The sequence below is a fragment of the Leptidea sinapis genome, chromosome 40 (genome assembly GCF_905404315.1).
Source record: "Leptidea sinapis chromosome 40, ilLepSina1.1, whole genome shotgun sequence".
Taxonomy (NCBI): domain Eukaryota; kingdom Metazoa; phylum Arthropoda; class Insecta; order Lepidoptera; family Pieridae; genus Leptidea; species Leptidea sinapis.
The window spans coordinates 8,088,390-8,113,580 of NC_066304.1; the positions used below are offsets into that span (position 1 = coordinate 8,088,390).

At 35.0% G+C, this 25,191-nt stretch overlaps 1 protein-coding gene across 1 annotated transcript; it reads left to right on the forward strand.

The window, feature by feature from the left end:
- Positions 1 to 1,962: 1,962 nt before the first annotated feature.
- LOC126976333 (phospholipid scramblase 3-like) lies at positions 1,963 to 14,649 on the forward strand. The gene is made up of 6 exons (XM_050824626.1): positions 1,963 to 2,138; positions 3,387 to 3,483; positions 4,801 to 5,000; positions 10,155 to 10,346; positions 12,012 to 12,167; positions 13,097 to 14,649. Exons 2-6 carry the CDS (start codon positions 3,450 to 3,452, stop codon positions 13,118 to 13,120), a joined length of 606 nt encoding a protein of 201 aa, XP_050680583.1. The 5' UTR covers positions 1,963 to 2,138; positions 3,387 to 3,449; the 3' UTR covers positions 13,121 to 14,649.
- Positions 14,650 to 25,191: the final 10,542 nt, after the last annotated feature.

The window sequence follows — 25,191 nt, forward strand, 5'->3', positions numbered from 1 at the left end:
TTAGGTAGGATCGCTAACCACTCGGCTATACAGGTCGTCATGGGCAGGGCGTATCAATTACCATCAGCTGAACGTCCTGCTCTTCTCATCCCTTATTATCAAGTTAATACAATTTCAATTTATTTTTATTAAAAATTCTTTTTTGGTTTCTTTGGTAGAAAAGTCCTAAGGGCATTTGTTTCAAATTCTAAGGTATTTGGATGTTATTTAACTGTTGAACTAGTACTCTATTTTTTTAAAGAATTATATAGAGGTGATATTTCAATCACGTGACCGCGCCAGCATGTTTAATGTTTCGCATAGAGGATTCCTCTTCTCACATCAATCATTTTGTCAGTACCTGTCTGATTATTTCTACAATTGCTTTGAATCTACGATTTTTTTATATTAACAACAAGTGATAATTTATTAATGTTTAATTAACATTTACAATCACAGTGGTTACTGCACTATTCGGAATGTGTAGATTGATTGTATAAAATGATATGAATACAATTACTGAATTTATAACACTGAGTCACGTTTCACATGGATTATTATTTTTATTAATTCAGGCAGCGTTGTTGCAGGCTGGTTTTCACTCTTATCATTAGACTATTTTATAAAAAATACTTATTACTATAATATAAAACATACTTCTTATGAAATTGATTTTTTTCGCACAAAATTGTATATACATCAGCTATGAGAATGTTAGTAATTCATGTGAAGGCCTAAAAAGCCACTAAAAGCTCCCCAAAACAAATTATTTCATTGTCTTGTTCCCCGCGCCCCGCGCCCCGCAACCCGCTCACCCCGACACCCTCTCACGCGTGATGTGAATGTGATACACTGCGTGTTACAACTGATAAGCCCTGGTGTACACTACAGGCTCAATTAAAAATATTTTTTTAATGCTTTTTGTAAATCTGAGCTAAGGTTCCCCCACTCTTAGGTTTTGTTGTCCATGCTAATATAATTATAGCAATAGATGTAATGCGTCGGTATTACTGGAAGTGTCAACAATTTCAATGACTTGAAAAAGACTTCACATGAAACGTCAGACTTAATACCACACACTGGTCTGATGCACTTTTTATGCGCAATAATTAATTCTTTCTTTATTTTCAAACTGTTGCTACACAATATGACACCATATCTAAGTACTGACTCAACGTTCTCATGGTAGGTTTATTTAGCTTTCGTCAGCTTATAAAGTGGAAAGGAGAAACTGTTTATTTTGCTGCAAACTTTGTTTACTTCAAGTTTCCAGCTTAGTTCTTTATCAATAGTCATACCAAGAAAAATTTGAACTTTCATCGAATCCGAATAGTCAATATTATCATTTTATAACACATTAGTTTTATTGAAATGTATATGTCGTCTTCTCAAAATTTTTCTGTAGATAATTTTTATTAAGACACAGTATATTTTTTTTTATTGTGTAATTAATCAATCTCGTTTATCCGTGGTAACAATAATTACAGGGATATCATCCACAAATAGGACCGCTTTATTAGATGTTACTTCAATAGAAGAGGGCCAAGCACACTGCCCTGGAGTACGCACCCCGAATTTATTTGCTTTAAATTTGATTTAAATTTTTCCGGTGCCTGATCCTCACTAAACTTAGTTACCTCAACTTAATATATGAGTAAATTTTTTGACACATATTATGACAGACATTTTAAACTAGTTTTACTGTTGGTTGAATAACAAAGCTCTTTGAACACGAAGGAGAAGAAGAAGAAGGAGTTCATGAAGATGAAAATGATTTTTTTTAATGTGTGAAAAATTAAGTTAGGTCACGGTGTTGATAATGGCACATCTAGATGATGAAATGTAAGCCTAAACCTTTCTGTAAATCGAGTTTGAATACTAAATATATATATTAATAGTTGAGACTGTCGTGTTCCCCGCCTTATTAGCGAACTTTGTGGTTTATTGAAGCTCCATTACTCCAGAGTTCAGTCGCAACTCCAACCCTCGCAGGAAGCACAGTGCCGCGGCCGACCTGCCTGCCACTCTCCACTCTTTATTTTCTACTCCCGAGTCCCGACCGATCTGAACTGCTTCACGACCTCAATACGACCCTGTGACCTTCATCACCTCGAAAATTAATTATATTGAGTTAATTATATATTTACTTTAATGTCGGGGTAAGTATCGTCTTTAATTAATATTAATTATACGCAAGTAACTCTTATATTTAATGAAATGTAATGAAAATAGGGTTCATTAACAGGCTTCAAGTAATATTTAATCAAATTTATCTGTTTAGGTACAGTTGTGATAATTATAATGTCAGTGAGTAGGTATAGATTTATTCGCTGCTATCACTAATAAGAACCATAACTACAATTTTTTATTACTTAAATATGTATTTTAAGCTGTGATGCGAACGAGAAAGAAAACTCCCGATTAACAAACTATTTTATTTTATTATGGGGTACCTACTAAAAGTAAACTTTTTCTAAAGAATAAGATAAGTTTTTTGCTCGTCCACATAAACCCCAGATAATGTAGTGGATCATAATTGGGTTACTATATTTATGATTATTTGAACACGTAAACACAATTGATAAAATATAAAAAGTGACTCATTTTTTAGGTTCACCTATATACATCTTAATAGATAGGTATATGTTTAATATTATAATTATACCAAACGAGCCCCCATTTGCACAGGATGCCGGCTAGATTATGGGTACCACAACGGCGCCTATTTCTGCAGTGAAGCAGTAATGTGTAAGAATTATTGTGTTTCGGTCTGAATGTCGCCGTAGCTAGTGAAATTACTCGTCAAATGAGACTTAACATCTTATGTCTCAAGGAGACAGAGACAGAGAAGTTCAGAATTTTTGGGTTTTTCAAGAATCCTGATCGGCAATGCATTGTAATGGGCAGGTTGTAATTACCATCAGCTAAACGTCATGTTCGTCTTGTCCCTTATTATCATAAAAAAATGTATATTTAGCCTTTGTTGTATTTTGAATTTATTGACATGGTTGCATTATGTTAAAGTAGAATCTTTGGGCTGCTCCAAATATCGATATGCAGTTAATGCAAAGACAGGCTCAGTTAGGAAAAAGAGCAAATTTATCTGGATTCCTGCTGTGACACACCAGCATCAAACTATAAACACGTACACTCCGTCGAATACCAAGACCAGCCGGAACTCAAATCACCACTCTTAATAAAAACCTTTTCACGTAGGTATATATATTTCCGCATTATAGAACCAGCATATTATCGCAGTATTATTACTTGTTTTAAATTCTACAAAAACCGCCACAAAGCCGCACAAATTTTGATTCCAATAAAATATTGGACGTGCTATTTTTAGAATAAATGTTAATAAGAGGACTACTTTGAGACTTATGTGTTTTATAAAATGTCCTTTACAGAGATTAAATATACTTTGAAGAGGATTCATGACGCTGAAGATATAAAGAAGCACCGCAAGACGAATGACGAACATGTCTGCACCGTCTTCTAATATTGGTAATGTTTGAGATTTTATATTAAGTAATTTCCATGATACTTAGACAATATGACGTAATTCATCTGAAATCTTAAATGAAACGCCTTTGACCCACCGGTCTGTTGTAAATTAATACGATGCTCACTTAAGAACTTTAGTGACACAAATCTCAAGTTAGTCCTTTTTACAAATTGCTACATTATTATGGTGTGATAGCTTTAGGCCCATTAATGTAAAAAACAAAAAATTATTGAAGTAGGCGTTACTTTGTGGAAATCCATAATTAAATAAATGATTTGAGTTTTTTTTCTTTTTTTGCAGTCTCGTGCCAGATTTTGGCGAGACAACACGTGCTGAGGATGCCTCTTATAGAGGATAAACACGTGTCGAATTGTTTAAAGACAAATATTGGCGGAATTAACACTAAAGAAAACTCAAATCATTTATATGCCCATAAATGTGCTCGTAATATTCTTAAAAGATTTAATCCCACGGGTTGTAATGTTTAATAAATAGTTTATAACATGTTTTTACACAAATACTTTTTAATCGAATGTTTTAATGACTTGTTAAACTTCCTGAATAAAGACCCGAGACCTAGTTTGTATTATTTACTCGCAACGAATAAATTATTGTACTTCAAGAAATATAATATCGATTTTAAAATGCAACATCTTTTAGCAGGAAACTGTTGTTTAGTTAAGACACTTTAGACTTGTTTTTGTGTCGGTTATAAAATCAAAATCAAAAATCAAAATATATTTATTTTCTCTCACTATAATAGCTTACAATACACAGTTTATTAAAATCTATATTGATACATTGTTATAATTGTGAGAGACCGTAAAATGCAAAATATTTACTCTGAAAGTGCTCGTAAACCTCGTAAAAACCTCGGGTGTACAAACATCTCGCGCCCGCGTCTGTCACTGTTTATTATATTAAATAAAATAATAAATAAATAACCAAAAAATATTTTCAAACCAAACACTTATCCATTTCGTTCGCAGTAAAACTGAAGCTGTACAAACAGACTTTTTAATATATTTGTTTGGTGTAAATAGTTTAATCGACGATTTATTCGTTTCAGGATGTTTGAAACGTTGTTGTTTATGAATTTAACTTTTATTTAACTAACATCATATTAAAACTGTAATTAAGTAGATGTGCTTATAGATTCATTTCTCATCATTCGAGGGTTGTGATAAATGCTTGTCTAGAAAACATAATCGTGATGTCAGTAGGCAAGGGACGACTCTATTTATTGTGTTAAAATATTGATGTTATTGTAAATGTGAAATATTTTAGATGTAATTTAATCGATATGATTTTTTCAGCATTAGATAAGTTGCAATCGCTAGAGAGGGTATTAATACGCGAGAGGGCCGAGGGCTTCACCAACTGCAAGTACGTGGTGATGGGAGCTGGTGATGAGGTGCTGCTGTACGCCAAGGAGGACTCCAGCTTCCTCAACAACGTGCTGGCTGGCAGGACTCGAGCTTTCCAGATAGACCTCTTCGATACACACGACGAGGAAGTAAGTTACACATTAGGACATTAGTTAATGAGCGAACAACGAACTATGCGGAAATCATAACAGCACTCTACATAAATAATAACTACGTTTAAAAAATCCGACTTCTAAAATTGAAAAGTATCAAATAACTAAAATATATAATTCAAAACACGTCTTATGCAAACCTTTAATATTAACAAAGTACTATTATTTATATGTGCTACCTATTGATAGGTTTTAAGTCAATGCCAAGTCCTTAACAAAATAAAACTTAATATTATAAACAGCTTACTTACTGTAATTATTTAGGTTGTTTTGCCACTATCTATAAGCTATCCCGGCCAAAAACGATTTTTTTTTCTGTTTCGACCCGCAAAGTTTAATAAAAAAATAACATAAAAAAATAATTGTTCCACCCAGATTTTATTCCTGTTTCTTCTCGAAAATAAGAATAATTAATAATCTATTATTTTATTCTTGTTTTGCCCTACTTTTTGTTCTTTATTCGCCTCGGGAAGTAATTTATGTGTTTCACAACATGTTTTGTACGGACAGCATACAAAATATTTTAGAATCTTATTTTTGACGATAAATGTAATATTAATGAACTCAACAAGTTAGTTGATTGACGCCAGATTTCGTATCGTCGACTGGATTAAATTTTTTTTATTATTATATCGAGACATACACATTCAAACTATCAAACAATTACTCTAATATTACTCCATTTACCTACTCTGTCAATCATACTTCATCCTTCATCTATTTGTCAAATATAACATTCGTTCATTCACTCTTCTACTTCAACGACTTGCACACGACACCTCAACTATACAAGAACTATTTTATCTTATCCTGTTAAGACAGACGAAATATAAACTTTTAGAAGATCTTTCTTTTGTTCATCGCGAACAGTAATCAATACAAGAAATCATAAATGGAAACAGGAGCCTTTTAACTAATTCAAATTGTAATAAAAATTTAAAAAACTATGTTAAAATAAAAAAATATCTTTAGGTGATTTAATGTTGTCTATAATTAATGTAAGTGATCTATGATTATTATTTACTTTATACTTTAAAACTTAATAATTTATGTAACTGATCTGTGATTTTGATTGTGATTTTTTTACTTGTATAGCGGTCTATATTAGGATGATAAATTTAAATTGTTGATAGAATAGTTAATAGACCTATCTGTGATTCGAATTGTAATTCATTAATAAATATTCTTTATATTATGATAATCATACAATCTTATTTATGCTTAAAATCCTAACTTTAATCTACCGCTTTCTCCACCTTCATCTTGATGCATGGACTTCGGAATCAAGCATCAAAAAGAATTCTAAAGGAATTAATTTTGAGAAAATAAATGCCTTTTATGATAATTTTACTATGTACTTGGTCCGTTTATGATATTTTTGTGCCAAATTTTATCGTTCTACTTTTGAGACAACCTAAGATAGCTATGTCGAATTCTGCAAGAACATAATATCCTGTAATAGGTTTATGAATTCCTTTCATACCATCGTTTGGTCTCGGGTAAACTATTGCTCTTATATATATCTCTATATCTATCTAGAATATTGTTGTAATTCACATCTTTTTTCTGGATGTACTAAAATAACATTTTAAAAAGTTAGACGAAACAGGAATAAAAATCAACATGGGACGAAACAGGAACAAATCTCTAGGTACCTTTATTACATTTGGCTTGGCACCGACTTCAAAGTTATCAATATGTAGCACATATAAATAATAGTATTTTATTAATATTAAAGGTAAAGGTTTGCATAAGAGGTGTATTAAATTATTTTTTTAATTATTTGATACTTTTCAGTTTTTGAAGTCGGATTTTTTAAACGTAGTTGTTTTTTATTTCTTACGTTTTAGTGTCAGTTAATAATAATATATTGTCCACCTGAATGAAAACTCCAAAAAAGGCCGTCCACAGAAAACAATTATGTCATCCAGATAGACAAATTTTTTCATAAAAATGCTCATAAAATGAAAACTACTGGGCTAAACTAAGTAAAATTTTTATGGGACCAAAGAAGAAATACGTAAATCGGACCATAAATCTCAGAGTAATCGGTGTACATACATAAAAAAAAATACTGATCTAATTCATAATCTCCTCCCTTTTGAAGTTGGTTAAAAAAGGGGAAGCAGTGTGGCCTTGGTGTATAATGTGTGGATGATAGCATTTAACTCAGAAGCCAGTCGAGCGTTGAAATATTATGTCAAAATTACTATCACATACGGAGTGTTATGATTATTTTCTCTTGAACTTAATTTGTACAATTGTTGAACATTCGTGGCAATTAGTTTGACATTATTTATAAGTACTATGTAGTACTGTTTTATACGGAGCGGAATATTGTAGATACGGAATAAATAGTTGGGTCGAATCAAGTGCCAAGTGGTTTCAGTAATTGCGTTCACGACTCTAACTACTCGTAAATGAGCCATTGCGTGTTCATAAGGCGGTATTATTTCGGAATGGCTATCGACCCATGCGTTAGTTACTGCGTAACCAAAGTCGAGTGTTATCTTCTTGTGGCCCCTGTGTTCCTTGTGTTCACTGCTTTAGAATAAAGATTATTTACCACAAAGAGATGATTATTCAGGAAGTGTGTTTTTATACAAATACCAAAAGTGAAAATGGTTAATGTTATTATTTAGCTTTTTCAGATATAGCTGAAAATATTGAAAATTCACAAAGTGATCAAGGAACATATTTGATCTGCTTAAAAGATAAACCAAGTAAAGTAGCCAGACAGGCATGGAGAAGGACAACCCTGGATCGGTCATTGTGTGAAAATCCAGAGAAGACCAGACCCAGGAAAGATGAGTTAAAGCCAACGAAGAGTAGGACGAGTGGCATCAGTAGATAAGAACATTGATTGACAACCTTGTTAGTCTGTATTAAGGTTTCAATAATTGCTTCATTCTTTTAATGATATAAATTAATTTTTCGTGGTCTTGTTGCTGCAAAAGTAGCGGATTATTCGTAACCGTTAGTTAGGAACTACCTTAATGTTTCCGTCATATTCCGCGTAATTCTCACGTGAAGTATCCGCGAACATAATGACGTGAAATAATCTCTCATATCATTAAAATACTATGTTACTTAGGAAGAGTTATTAGGCCATTCTTTCGATTGGCATCATGAAAGTAGGGTGTTTTTTTTACATTTAAGTCACTTTGAGTTCCAGACGAGGCAAGTAATTTTTAGAAAATCTTTGAATGCAGAATTACTAAATATTAAAAATAACATAAAGTCTGCTTTCAGTAAAATACCCTATCTACGATATTTAAGGTACTTTCCCTTCATGTCCCATAACTTTGGGACGCCCTGTATATAAATCGTCACATGCAGCGGCCTTGCTGCCGCGCTCTTAAAGTGGTATCGGCTTTAGGGCTTAGGTAATAGTATCATTCCCACCATCTGGTTGTGTGGCGGTCCTCCACAGTGCGGTTTTCAAGGAATTTTCCTCCACGTGCGACAAAGCTCTGGAATGAGCTTCCTTGTGCGGTGTTTCCGGGACGATACGACATGGGTACCTTCAAAAAAGCGCGTACACCTTCCTTAAAGGCCGGCAAAGCTCCTGCTTTTTTTTTACAAATACAAATACAAAATGTTTATTTTCTTTATCAAGTATGTAGGTACATATATCAACACTCATTATCTCTTATTAATATTATTACATTATTTACAGACAATCAAACTCTAATTACTAAGAAGTATATCTCAGAAGTATGTATACTAAGAAATAAGGTGTATGTGTGCATTGGGTGTGTTGTGAGTGATAAGTAAGGTGTGAGAGGTATAATGAAGTGTGTATTTGTGATCAAATGAACGAATCTTATCTTTATATATATAATTCTTGTGTGCGTGTGTATGTCACTGAACTCCTCCTAGACGGCTGGACCGATTTTATTGAAACTTTCTGTGTGTCTTCAGGTGGATTCGAAAATGGTTTAGATTCACAATTGAACTACCTCCTGAACGGTTGGACCGATTTTGATGAGATTTTTGTGTGTTTCAGTGTATTTGAGATTGGTTTAGATTCTCAATTCCGTCCATATAGTGTATTTTAGTGGACTCCTCCTAACGGCTGGACCGATTTTTCATATGTAAGACGTGTGTCCGAAATTTCCGACAGGACAACGTCTGTTGGGTCCACTAGTATAAGTATAAAATGTTTGTGTTACTGTTAAATTAATATGATTGTGTTAAAAGTTCTTCAGTTTCTGTATAAGTGAGTGAATTTATCTAACTTACTAGAATTTTTTTACATTCATAAAGTTGTTTTGAATGGATATAATATATTTCCTTGTTTACCCTATTATAAAGCATGGCTGAGAGCTTGCTGTACTGGCGATTTGCAAATCCGCTTTTGGTTGTAGGAATATTTGCAATAATATCCATTCTCCTTTTTAATATAATGCTTGCATCGTAGGGAAGAGTTTTATATGTTTTTAGAACTATAGCAATAATATATAATTTTCTAACAGACAGAAGGTTACTGATATTGTATAGTCTTTCAGTGGGATATCGTGTCTTTTTGAAATTCATGTCTTTTATTAGGCGCCTATGTCCATGTTCCAATTTAATAAATTTGGATTTAGCAGCGCCGCCCCACACGGGGATACAATAAACTATCACAGATTGCGCTAGTGCAATATAAATTTCATTCAAAATATTTCTGCTGGTGCCTAATTCATTGATTATTGATTTTAAAGCGACATGTCTCAGTGTTTTGATTATCCATCCCAGTTTTCTAATTCTTCCAGTGACGTGCTCAATGTGTTGGTACCAGTTAAGCTTTTGATAAATAATGACACCTAGATATTTTGTATGTGAGACTTTTTCAATAATTGGACATGACGTGCAGTTATTTAACATTTTTTCACAAGAATATATTTTGATATTAAAATTTCTATTTAGTTGTAAGCGATTGGATATGCTAAAATATATACAATTAGTCTTAGCTGTGTTTAAGCTAAGAAGATTCCTATGACTCCTCTGGAGAAGAGAGAAGAGAATGTGTATGACGGTGATCACTTAACCCCAGGTGGGTGACCCGTACGTTTATCCTCCTTTTCCATAAAAAAAAGGAATGCGAATATATTGGGATAAACATGAGCCCCGTGTGGACACCTGCAGGTGATCAAGCTGCGTCGACCGTACACTGTGGGCGCAGACAAGATGGACGTGTGTGTGCGAGGCGCGACGGCGGCCGTTGTGCGCAAGGAGATGACCTTCTTCAAGCCGGTGCTGACCATCAACGACGCGCACGACCACCCCGTCATCAGAGTCAAGGGACCCGTCTCCACCACCGCACATTGTGATTTTGAGGTATTTTTGTACACATTGTACCTTACCAGTGAGCCTTCTTTGCACAGGATGCCGGCTAGATTATGGGTAACACAACGGGGCCTTTTTCTGCCGTGAAGCAGGAATGTGTTAGCAATATTGGGGTTCGATCTTAAAGGCGCCGTATCTAATGAAATGAGACTTAACATCTAATGTCTCGAGGTGATGAGCGCAATCATAGTGCCGACCGCTCAGAATTTCTTGCCCCTCAGAATATTTGGGTTTTTTCAAGAATTCTAAGCGACACTGCATTATAATGGGCTGGGCGTATCAATTACCATCAGCTGAACATTCTGCTCGTCTCGTTGCTTATTGTCATAAATAAACATACAAAATTTAATGAGATGTGTTCTAGAACTTATATGAATTGGTTAATGGTTAAATAACAACAATTAAGAAATTTCGATTTAAATATTAGCCGTAGGTATCAAAGTATTGGTACAACTCGGCCCTTCAATCCATACACAAGCTCTCATTAATAAGTTTACATAATTATACAACTGATCCCTCCGGAGTTATTAGAGTCAGTCGCTCGCGCGGTATATTTCTGAAGGAGTTAATTTGCCGCCTCACTGACTCACATCATTCATTCTCTTATCGCTGTATATTCTGTTCAGTAAACATTTTATTATCATTAATTTACTTTGAAGGCTAGGCTCGCAGAGTCAAAGAAGGATACGAATAAGTATATCTGTTTCTTTTTCTTTGTCATTAAACCATTATAACTAAGCCAAATATAATTTATTCATTAAGGAAAACAACTTTAAAAAACTGACTTCCAAAACTAAAATGGAAGTATAAAAAAAATTGCGTGTGTACAAAGTACACATGTCAGAAGTGAAACTTCTTTGAAAACTAATTTTTAAATCTCTATTATATTAATTATCCTAACCTGTTCTCTAAACCAAATGTTTTTGTCAATATTAGAAATTAATAGATACAACGCTAGTAGGGAAGATGTTCTACTTTTCTAAGCCTGCACTATACAACGCTACGAGGGAAAATGTTTTACTTACTCGCGGCCATGCGCTAAACCTGCATGTGCTAGTAGCGAAGTTATTCTACTTACTAGCGGTGCCATGTGCTTCATGCTACGTTCGCCCTTTCTCACTCTATCTCAATCGGTCTCAACTTCCCTCTTCTTGGATAAACACGTCCTAAATTTTCGTGATTCTTTATTGGCACATATAGACACTGGATTTAAAAAATTATCCCAAATTCGTTCTCTGCAGCCTCGAGAAACTTGGAGTCGATATCCATATTGTTGAAATCATAAATTTGCGCGGCGGCCATCTTGGATTTCAAAAATGATCCCAAATTTGTTGTCTACACCCTCCAGAACCTCGGATACGACATCCATAACATTGAAATCATAATTATGCGCGGCGCGGCGGCCAGCCTCTCTTATGCAAGCCTTTAATAATCCTAAACCTTTAATATTAATGAAATAGGTACTATTATTTGTACGTGCCTACCTAGAGGTTTTAAGTCGGTAAAGGCAAGGAAGTTTAATCTTCTACTTAAGATACTTCGCCTCAAACCCTGGTGGGAATAATGACATTAAATGTACTCAGGATGTGGAAACAAAAGATAATACAGCAGCACGCCAATAAGATGTATCGTAACGAGGTCTGTTGTCTGTGGCAGCTGTTCCAGCGAGACAAGAGACGCATCGGCGCCATCAGCAAGCGGTGGTCGGGGATGACGCGTGCGCCCGCCGACCTGGAGTGCTTCCTGGTGAGCTTCCCCGGCGACCTCGACGTGCGATACAAGGCTGCTCTCATAGGGACCTGCTTCCTCATAGTGAGTTGGGGTAAAATAACCTTGGACCGCCGTAAGCTTAACTCAAGGCGGTCTCAACCACACCAGAAATATGTTATAGGTATTAGGTCTTTAAACACTAGGACCATTATAGTGATCACTTACCTACACAGTACAATCTTTGAAGTCAAAGTTACTTTTTTCTATAAGACCAACCGGAGTTACCACAACGCCCAACTTTTTTAACCTATCCTAAATTGTATAAAAATTACAACCAAATATTATATTCAAGTATATTTTTTTATGTGACAAATAAATAAAATTACAAATTTTTAACAACAAATCGAAATATGACAGACTTTATGTAAGTGGGAGTTCTACCAGTGGGAGGCTCCTTTACGCAGGATACCGGCTAGATTATGGGTACCCCAACGGCGCCAATTTTTGTCGTGAAGCAGTAATGTGTAAGCATTATTGTGTTTCGGTCTGATGGGCGCCGTAGCTAGTGAAATTACTGGGCAAATGAGACTTAACATCTTATGTCTCAAGGCGACGAGAGCAATGTAGTGCCGCTCAGAATTTTAGGGTTTTGCAAGAATCCTGAGCGGCACTGCACTGCAATGGGCAGGGCGTATTAATACCATCATCTGAACGTCCTGCTCGTCTCCTCCCTGTTAAAACTGTTAATTAGCATTTCCATAATAAAAATGTTTAGTTATTCAGTAATCAACATGATCTTACCTCACATAAATTTTAATCACGATGTGTCTTTATTTATTATTTCTAGGAGCATAGATAATAAACGTTAATTAAGTATAGATAATTTATGACCATTGACATAAATTGTGTACAATAAACAATTTATTCTTCAAAGAGCACAGGGAGTAATAACCCGTGGCAATATCCCTAAAATAATTTAATTAAGATTTTTTATAAATCGCTCATTCATTGATCATTTTGATATTTTTCAGGATATTTTATTCTACGAGAATTAAAACGGAGAATGTTTTAGATTTTCTGTTTGGCTCAACGCCATCTAGCGTTGAGTAGCGGAACTTCTTTCACTATTATCCCCTTCAACCGCAAGTATATTTTTAACTACATGCTTCAACACGTCTACAACTTACTACGTTTTTCTTGAATTGCTGCAGACGCTGTGGACTGTTCGCTGTACTTTCTAGATGGCAGTGAAACATAACCTAATTATTGCTTGTTAAAATTAAAACGCGGCTATGATAGGTAGGTATATTGTAAAATGTAAACAAAGTCAACATACCTACTCATTACTTTATATCTCGGGCCAATATTAATTATATTGTTGTTGTTATTAGTGGATTGTGTTATGTAATGTATATGTTATTTGAGTTCAGATTTCATTTTGCTATTAGTTTTGAATAGGTACAATATAACACATTATATTTATGAATGTACATTTTAAAATATGTAACTGATACTTATTGTTGATTTTTGTGAGCATAATCTTTAAATTATAAGGACGTAAGTATTATGATTTTATTCTGAGTTCACTGTGTTTTGTTGGTATTTTTTTTAAAGTATGCTGTGTACGCTTACTAAGATTCAGATAATGTTACGTAAGATGAAGAACGAAATAGTCTTTAATCATAAAGTTCAGTTTCAAGTATTCCTTGTCGGTACGGTTCTAAGGTCCGTATACCAGACTCATCAATAGTCACGCACGTCAAAAAAAAAGACAACTATGGTATGGTATGGTTCTAAATGGCTACGAATCAATTAGAGCCGATCTTATTCCTAGCCAACAGATATGTTTGAAGCAAGAAGCAATCATATATTATATTGTGAACTTATAATGTCATTCATAATATCAAAATCATGGTCGTTGACACGAGACATTCTCGCCGAGTGGTGATAGTAAAAATACAATGTTTGATACAGGGGTGACATAATAGATCGCCATTTAAACTTTAAAGAGATGTATAATTGCACGGTTTTTGCTTTCGGGTACTATTCAAAGAAAATTGCAAATAACATTGGAAAAAGTGTTCTCTTTTCTCACCGTATAAGTAAAGCATTAATTTAATAATCCAAAAATTTAAATTGAAAGCGTTGAATTGTTCAATCATTACTTGATGAACAAAAAAAGCTTTTACGAATAATTGTCCGTTGAAAAAAACACTGGTATACATGTGCAATGGAGTACGTAACCAATACGCGTACAAATTTGGATTCTCAATGTCGTCACTCATGAATCATGATCGACTGATTAATCATTAAACCCATCGTACGATCGTTGTCTGTGCTCTGTGCTAAGTTACTATAATAGTAATAGTTAGGTCACTTCTGAAGAAATCTGTATGTCTGTATGTATCGCACGATGAGAACGCATCGTCTAATCATGGCTAATTAGGACGACGCCTAAGGCCCCGTATCCACCAATGCGGAGAGGAGAGGAGACGAGAGGAAAAAACCGCTACCTCCGGTTAGGTGGATACCGGGCCCAATAGTTCGATGTATCGCTATTACTGTTATTAAATAATATAATTTTGATTGTTTTTTATTTATAGTCACCTAATACATGATGGTAACTGATCAGCGCTGCCCTAGCCCTCTTGGAACTCTAGAGGTATCACAGGAGCTTTGCCGGCTTTTAAGATCGGTGTACAATGTATACCTACCCCCGATATTCAATACGACCTGGTAATACCGCTTCTTCTTTTTTTAAATAAAGTTTCAATATAATCAAATTTATAATTTAAATAGCCTGTGGGCGGTCGCTCTAATCTCAATCGCCGACATCATTAAGAACGTCATTAATGCTATAGTAACCTTTACTACTTAAATGTCTGTTAAAAATTCTTATGAATTTGATAATACGTTTGTTTTGAACATGTTCTGGGATCTTGTAGTAAAACCATTAGACTTATCCCACAAAAGACTTAAGAAAGAAAGAAAGAAAATTATTTTATTTGATCACACAGCTTAAAACACTAATATAAAATTGACAAAAAATATATACAATAAAACAATACTAAATCTAAAATAAAATCAACCATAATTGTGGTATGTGATCAAATACAGGTCTCTCACGTTTTCCGCGTTTATATGCAAGCTTATTTGCAAGGCTGTTTGACATCCGGAAAACTTCAGAATTATCATTGTATTGAGAGTGTTGTTAGCGATATAGTCAATATTATACATATTCTAGGTTTATTCTTAGGTAATTCTAACAATTATACCTATTTGTAACGCCGAAAATGTTTATTTCCTTAAATTTTTCTCTCAATGATTCGAGCTGATATTGGGGTGCACCACATTAGAGCTCAGAAATTAGAGTACTGCGCATTACTGGGACTAAAATGTGGACTAGATAGAAGTTTTATGTCGCATAAGGAACGAGAAATTACTGTCGACAGCGAGTTTAGAAAAAAAAACACAAAGTAGTATTGTTTGCGGATGACACTTCACTCATATTAAAAATGAAAAGAGGCCAAGTTTTATATGACTAAGTAAACAATGCTCTATCTGACATAGTGTACTGGTTTAGCACCAATAACCTATCGTTAAATTGTTATAAAACCAAATATATTAAATTTACCGCGCCAAATGTCAAAAATGTGAATGCGAATATTTTATTAAACGGAGAGCTGGTAAAACCAGTGGAATCTGCTATATTTCTTGGCATTACCTTCTCTTGATTCCAAATTGCAATGGGGCCCCATATTGAAGGATTGGCGAATAGGTTTAGTTCTGCAGCATATGCGGCTAAAAAAATTAGACAGTTAACTGACATAGATACGGCGCGAATAGGTAGTATACTTTAGTTATTTTCATAGTATTGTGTCCTATGGTATATTGGTATGGGGCAGTGCGCCCGATATTAATACCATCTTTGTGCTGCAGAAGAGGGCTATTCGCGCTATTTATAACCTAGGTCAAAGCTAAAGAATCATTAAGAGATATCTTTTAAGAAATAAACATTTTGACTGTTGCTTCTCAATATATTCTTGATAATGTTCTATATTATATTTATAAGCACATTGAGAAATTCGCTAGAAACTGTGACAATCATTATGTTAACACGAGGAACAAACATAAACTTGTTATGCCTACTACTTGGTTAAGTCGAGTTAGTAAGTCTTTTATTGGGCGATGTATATGTTTTTACAACATGATACTAGAAAATGTACAAATGTGTTAGCACATTCAAAAGATCTGATATAAAACGTTTGTTGGTTCGTTGGTTTCAAATGGTCCGGACCATTTCATTTTATAAAAATAAAACAAAAAAAGGTAAAGGTTAATATAACATAAATGATTTTCTTAGTGATACCACAGACTGGCAATGTTACTGTTATTGTACGGTACTACATATATTGTAAGTAAATTAAGGAAAAAATAAGCCCGCTGAGTTTCTTGCGCCCGTTCTTCTCAGGACTGAGGCACACTATGAATAGGTAGTTTTTGACGTCAAGTAAGTGATTTTAAAACCTATTTTCAATAAAAATATTTGAATTTGAATTTATCAAGGGAAGCCGATATAGACTCAGGGATCTTCAAGCATAGAGTATACTCCCATCTTTACCGGCAATGCATCTCTTATCTCCTGGATGCGGATGGTCATTGGCGACGGTCTCACCACTTCCCTCATCACATGCTTCTCTTGCCGGTATATAATAAAATATATGTATATCTGGAGGATATCACTATTATATTTCCTCCTTAAAATTTACAGTTCAGATCCTATGTATCCCGAGTTGAAACCCAGGTTCGATACGCCTCTTATTTGCAGTCAGTCAGCTGCCGTTGTAAGTGACACATGGAACAAAAGTTATGATCTTTAATGCAACCGAATGATATTACAGTGTTTGGTATGAAATATCCTTGGCCTCTTAAATCACTTGATACTGCACAAGAGTATCAGAAATGCATCAAACCCTGCCCCAAGAGTATGATGGTAGCACCGATTGCTTTTACACATTTGGCGGCAAAAAAGGAACGCCTCGTGCTATAGGAGCTGGTAATATTATAAAGTATAACTGGTAACTGGATAATCAAGGTCTCAAAGAATCATACCAATCATGAACATTTAATTTACATACACTGACTGATGCCTCACAACATAATATCTTTGTGTAATGTATGTACAATCATAGGCATACTATTTAACTCTATCTTTTTCGAAAAGAAAATATAAAATTGATATTTCCGCACAACTAACAGGTTATGCGTATATGTATTTTCGTAACTCCTTCACTTAGTGTAATATGAAATGATTAATTTTTCGTTGACCATCCGGCATCTTGTTCAAACGGAAAGAAAATGTTTGAACACAGAATGAAACAAGAGTGCTGAATGAATTCATTAATGAACCCTACAACGATGAAAAATGAACAATTTGAACAGATAGTGACGGTTCACTCGGATCCAGTGATTTTGTCTCGAATCAAATGCATGCATGAATAATTTAAAAAATTATCAATGCCTTTGGAACGACAAGTTATTCCTAATTCTCTCCACGCTATCAATACAATATAAATTCCAATAAATTTTTCTTGTTATCCCGTCGGCGGTCGCATTCACTAACACCACCATTAGGATAGCTTCTTTTTTGTTAGATCCTCGATGACACGATCACAAAATTGATGATTTCCAAAGAGAATTTAAACACTATGTTCAATAATTTCATTCGACGACTTATTAAAATAAAAAAGGTTGCGATGATCTTTTCTGTCATTCTAGCTTCGCCATGTCAACATGGATTGAAAGAAAATTGAAGCATTCTGAGTGACCAACGAGCCGAGTGAACCGTCTGATTCCACCTTAATTGCCACAAAAAACACTCAAGAATTTCCTCCATACTGGAAATGGATAAAAGCTCCATGAAACGTATTCCCGAGTAATAAATTAATTATCAATAACATTTTATTCGCGTCGTAACTCGACTTTCAAAGTTGACGTGTTATGAGTAAATTTATTTTTACGACAATAAAATACGCCGGCCGATATATTTTATAGAGGTGATATAATGTATGGAGGGGGGAAGGGGGACTGTCGGGCAGTGTTCACGTGAGGATGTCGTCCGCCTGGACACGTCATGTTATTTATTCAATGAGTTTGTAATACGAAAAGTCTATTTTACTCGCGAGCCGCGCTTGTCGACTATGGACTGTATACATTTTATATCAATCAAGCGTGGGGCTTCATCATTCGTGGGGATTTATACCGACATGGCAAGAGGAAACTGTACGTGCACTCTGGTGTCCAACTTATGTACATATCATTATTACCTGCAGTTGAAGGTTCCGTTGTACTAGTTGCTGGATGAGTACCATGTCCGCTTCTGCCATCAAGCAGTAGTATTAACGCACTATTTGTATATTGGACTTGAATGGCATTGCAGCTAGTGGAGGTACCTGGCTGATTAGACCTTACATCTTATATTTATCCCAGTTGAAGTAGATAAGCTGACTGACGAGCCTGCACCTCAAGATCATTCCTATTGGAGTCATACGCATGGGCGACCAGAGAGTTATAAACACGAAAAAGAAAAAAAAAAACTTTAAAAACAACAGTCAAATACTTTAGTAACAGTAAAATATCACATTTTACATTAATTTAAATATTATGTCAACAGAAAATATTAAGACCTTTGAAATTATATAATTGACGTGATAGATATATTAATAATATAATCTAGCAATTCGCTACAAATATGATAATATACAACATTGAAGAGTATGTTATGTAACAAAATGTCACCATAAAATGACCAACTACAGGTTGTCGCACATCGGGAACGTCAGTCCCGAAGGATCGGTAAATGATATGCGTGAGATTTAAAGTACTCTATGGTTTGTAAGCGAGCTGACTAGGGTACTTGGGACCCTCTTTATCATCAACCTCAAATAGAAGATGTTCACAATAACTCTATTTAACTATTAATGGTTACTTGGTGGCACTGATCACTCCATTTATAAGCTGATACCTTACGGGCGCACGTTAAATTTCTTAGGGCGGTTTGCCTGTCACGCGGAATTTGCAACCTACTATTTTATACACTTGTTTACTATCACGCGTGTTGCACGAGCACAGATCGCAGTTTGGTTGCAGGTGGGACGTCTTGCTTGTGGGCAGGAGCATTCGGAGTAAATGCATACGGACTAGCAGGACTGATGGGAAAACCGCCCTTACCAATATCTTGAATGGAGAGGTCAGCGACTCTTACATGAATTTAAGTCAAATTAGAGTATAGATAGTAAATGTCCAGTTGGGTGTCTCCTTGCCTTGCGTTTTTCATACGTCTATGGCATTTCTCTTCTAAATGGGTCTGGGACTTTCAATATGTGATTTTAAAGTCCAATTTTAAATTAAACTATGTATTTGAATTTTAATTTATTCAATGTCATCTATCTTCTTTCCCTAATTTTGTTGTCACTTTATTTATATCATTCGATTCATAAAATAAGGGGACAGACTGTTCCACGGACCCAATTCTGAAGCTGGTTTGTTGTGTCTAACAGTTAACTAGTAAATTGGAATTAACATGGTTTACGATCCAAATGGACTATAAATTTGTAGCATCTTGGTTATCATTTAGGTAATGCTTTATCTCATTATTAATCAAGACAATAATGATAAAACTGAAGCACAAACGAAAGTTTCCAATGATCTTAAATCAGAATTCGAGTTCAATCAAATTCAAGCAAAATTCATCACAATGAACGAGATCTTTATGTGAATACAAAATAAACACAATAAGATGCGCTTTTTATTTTTATTTGCACTCAATTGCACTTTAACGATAAATGCATGCGATAGATAATTTCCGTCGCTATAAATATCTATCACTAGCTGTGCCCCGCGGTTTCAACCGCGTTTTTCTCGTTTCCGTGGAAATACCGAGATAAAATATTGCCTATATTATAGCCTGTACATCATTTTGTTCTATTGTCAATAGTTTTTGCAGCGCACGCAAAAATAGGTTTTCTATTTTACACCTTGTGATACAAAATAGCAATTTTATTACGGATCCCTAATTTTGAAAAAAAAAACATAGCCTATAGTCTTCCTCGATAAATGGACTACCCAACACTGAAAGAATCATTCAAATCGGACTAGTAGTACCAGAGATTAGCGCGTTCAAACAAACAAACAAACAAACAAACAAACACTGCAGCTTTATAACATTAGTATAGATTGTTCTATCTATTTCCATTGAACATTCTGTGCAAAAAATACTTAAATAGCTTAACATAGCATCGCTCGAGTGAGCAAGCTGCTGAAATAGAACAAGGTATTTACCAAGTGTGCAGTGTGAGTGTAGACCGGGCACTCCGGCACTCGAGGACGGAGTCCGGACGGCACTCGTCAACGAATCACCGTAAAATCTTTCCGGCGCTGCCTTCCGTCCTGTACTTACTTTTTCCCGTTCTCGACTATATAAATGTTTTGTGTTATTTAATCATCATAAACTCTGTTCTCAGAAATTATATTCTAACTTAAGTAATTAAACTTAGGCTGTACATAACATTATAGATTTGCACTGGGTCCACAGTCCGACCGGAATGTATTAAAATATTTGTAGCTGACTGTGTGTGCATAGACTAGTCTATTTAACATTGGAAGTAATTGTACTTGGCTTAAGATAATCTAATAGTACACATAGTAAATTCTATTGAAATAAGTAATTTGACTCTATTGTACGCGTGTCTAAGATTTACATTAATTTTTGGTCATTTACAAATTGGACCCTAAAGTTGTCAGAAAATGGTGTCATAATAATTGGTGGCTTAAAAAGATTGAAATACTCAATTGTTAACGCCTTATAACAGTTTTGATCAAATCAATGAAACCGATAAGGTCTCCGATGTGAAAGTCAGGCGTTAATTTTGTAAGTGTTGCTACTTTTTAATCCCGAAAGGACAAGATAAGTCAAGAAAAGTGTAAGGTGGACATCATCCTGCGTCAGTCATCGTTTGGTGGAGGGTTTTTATCAAGAAAACACAAAGCTTCATTTTTGTGAGAAAGGAGTTGAGAATTCAGCCGAAGTGTATCAAGAGATTGTTTTAGAACATGTTACGGAATCTATTAGTAATACGATTTTTGGCTGGTAAACGTTCCGGATTTTTAAAAAGCTGAAGATTGGCCCTCGTCCAGCCCAAGTCTGAACCCCAAGGTCTTGGTCAGTTTTAGAAGACATAGGTTGTTCTAAACGACACGCCGATATCTCAAGAACAAGCAGTGACTAAATATCCCATATCAGACGCCAGAGGTCGTGGGTTCCAGTCTCGCATCGTTCATAAAATTTTGTTTTCACATTTTATTTGTGTAAATATCCCATTTTAACAGTGCGTAAATAGTTAAATTCGTTGTCGGATACATTCAAGAACTGCACTGTAGCTAATAGAATTTCATTTTAAGCTACTGCTGAGACCTTAATAAATAAATATATATGAGTTTTATTAAGTAATGAAAAATAAAAGCATTTTTATTTGTAAAAAAAACTTATAGCCAGACTTAAAAGACACCACTAAACAAAGTATTTCAAAGTTTTCAAAGCAATTAGGTATATATTAGGTTGACTTTCAAAGTTGCAATAACTTTTTAAGAACTCAGATATACTTTCAAAATAAAAAAGAACAAAAATAGTTCATTACAATTTACCATTGAGCTCTTTGTTTTTTATTTTACTTTTATATGTTTTGTTTATGTTTTCAAATTTTTTCTTGATCAATGAGTCTTGTTACAAAAGCTTAAATAGACAAGAGCCGACAGCAATAAGAACTTTTGTAAAAAGCCGTTGTTCCAGTTCTCCTGAGGGACGTCTTGATTGTCCTCTTGTTATACATTCCAAGGAGCAATGTCTGGCCTGTATCGTTGATGCATCATCAGTTCTAATGTTTGAGCCTTCAGAACTCGTAATATACAAAGCATAGTGGTGACAATATTATATACAGCCAATACTAAGTTATTTTTTTAATAATATTTATAAGTCGTTTTTGGTGATCAACTATATATATCTATCTTTTGCACTTAGCTCATACAAATGCCTAATACAATTTGCTGACAAGTATATTTTTTCCAGTTTCAATCAGTCGAATTTATTACATATTCGTTTCTTAGTCTTATTACACGAGAATTCGCCGCAGAAATGATCCACGTCTTAATTAACTGAACCAGGAATACACAGCGCTGCGAGATGGAGCTTCATTGCCAGAGACTTCAAATGGAAATGCCATTTGAAGTCTCTGGCAAATTTCTTATTGACTCAAGGGCGCACCCTACCTCAAATTGCTCCCACAGGGAAAATCAAGCAAATACAAATGACATTCGCACAAACGAAAATATAACCTATTCTCGACGTGTTCCATTTTCAATTTAAACAAATACCGTAATTGTTTTTCAAATAGTTGAACTTAATGCAAATGACTAATACTGAAACTTATGTCTGACCCAGGTACCTACGCTATACCATATGACCTTGACATTGTTTATTCATTCATTTTAAAAGTTTTTAATTAAGTAAAAGATAATATATTGTGACATCTACCGGTTGATAATTTAAAACTAAATAAAAAACGATAGTTGCCCCTATTAAATTTAGCAAATAATTACATAAATATTTGTTAAGGGCCGAGTTAGGTTCTATCGTCTATCTGGCTACTGTTGGTAGTATCCTGCCCAGTCCCGTCCGGCGGTCTGGATGCGGTGCTCTTCCAGCTGCGCCAGGAAGTGGGAAGCGCCCGAAGTGGAGTGACGTCCTCAAGAACACAAACACCAAATCAGGTTCAGCGTCAGCGGTGACTTAGAACCTGGAATTATAAACCAGCGATTAGCGGCCCATTTCGTACATTTAGTTCCTTTTTTCCAGAACACGGATCCCGCAAGCCCAGTATAACAATCGCACATATCGACAATTCGATAATTGCGTAAGTAGACCTACTTGGTGTACAGTGGTGAGATTGTCGACGTTGCAAAGCAGAACGAAGTTTACAAATGATAATGAAAACCACTATATGATAATAAATTAAAACATTACTATTCTAATTATTTAATGAAAACGTTGAGGTTAATAATAAGTTTGCATAGAAAGCTGTAATCAAAGTGATTTTTACTTTTTAAAACAATTAACAATGTGTATCGAATGTTCTACAGATAAGATACATTAAAATTATGTGTTATTCAATACTCACCTTAGAGCGAGATTCATCCAAGATACACCATAAAACGAGACGAGTAGAACGTCTAGCTGATGGTAATTGATACGCCCTTCCCATTACAATGCAGAACCGCTCAGGATTCTTGAAAAAACCTCAAACATTCTGAGCAGCACTACAATTGCGCTCGTCACTTTGAGACATAAGATGTTAAGTCTCATTTGTCCAGTAATTACACTTGTTTAATAGATATATTCACAAAGTTTAGCTGATATTATTATGCTGTGAGATAATTGTCAATTATTGTTCACTGGTGGTTCGGTATAAAATAAGAGGATGCAAGCGAAACAAAAATAGGAATGAATAAAATAAGTAAATCAATAAACATTGGAAGAATTCTGTTGTTCATTCAATCGAACAACTCAGCTATTTACAACTTTAATTAATTTAAACAGGAACGTACAAGCCGACATAAACGCAACAGCGCGCCCGCTTTTTATTGCTCTGCAAATGAAAACAACCGACAACCAAAACTCAATTTATTTCGAGCGGAACCGAGTGTAATTGTAAGTTTCACGAAAAAACTTTATTGCCTTGCTAATTCCGAGTCACTTGACATAAATCTTTGTGGTTCCTCGACAGCCTTCCGCCCTTGACTCTCCCCCCACGAGCGACCGCCTGCACTAAATACACGTGTACATATTCTGTTCTTTATAAGAATATTAGACACCTAATGAAAGGGTGCACAAATGATGTGGCACAGTTATTGCTATCGGCTGAATAATAGAGGTTAAAGTATGAAATTGCCGTTTTATTTTAATAGGTATTTATGTACTTATTTTTTTTTAAATATCTAACATTTGAGTATCGACTTTTAGTTATTTTTTTTATTCAGCAACAATTTTGAATACGAGTTCCGACGCGGAACTAACGCGGCAGAAACAGCTCGCAATACCAATGTTGCGTTTGGAGAGGGGACTGCTAATGAACGCACCCTTCAATTTTGGTTTGAACTCTTTCGTGATGGAACTTGACTGATCTGCAGAAAGAATCGCGTATTGAAACTTGTGTTGGCTTGTTGAATTGATACAGAAATGAAGCAATATTGGATCGAATTGTGACATGTAATGAAAAGTGGATTCTTTACGATAACTGTAAGCGAAAAATGTAATGGCTGACCCCAGGTCAAACGCTGGAACTGTGTCCAAAAGCGAAGCTTATCAATAAAAAGGTTTTTATAAAACTGTTTGGTGGTCTCAGCATGGTTATGTTAGTCACTATAGCTTTCTCCGATCTGGAGAAGCAATAACGGCAGATGTCTACTGTGCCGAACTCCGAACAATGATAGCAAAACTAGCAGTCAAATAGACAGACTCATGAATCGATCTTCACCATTGTTGCTCCACGATAATGCTGGACCTCATACAGCACGAGAAACCATTTCAACTCTAAAGAAATTGCAAATAGAAACCATTCGTCACCCTCCGTATTCGCCAGACCTTGCCCCAACGGACTACCATTTTTATCGTTCATAATTTTCTACGTGTGTTCAAAAATAATGAACGATGCGGGACTCAAACCCGCGCCTTTCGGGTTCCGTCCGAGGGCTCTTACCAATTAAACCAACCGTTCGAGTGATGCATGGATCATAAATCATGGTATGTCTTGTTCAACTCTCAAGTTGTGGTTCTAGACTTCTTCATGCGAGTCCCGCATCATTCATAAATTTTAGTTACAAATTTAATTTGTATAATTAATTCGAGAAGTGAGGGATATCCCTGATACTGAGTGATGTGTTCATCATAAAGTAAGACTCATTGTTTGTTAAATATAACATGATGTTGATGTTCCGTAAATAAATAAAAATATCACTTTATAATAAAAAATAAAAAGAGATATTCACGACCCTTACATTTCTGAACGCTGGTATA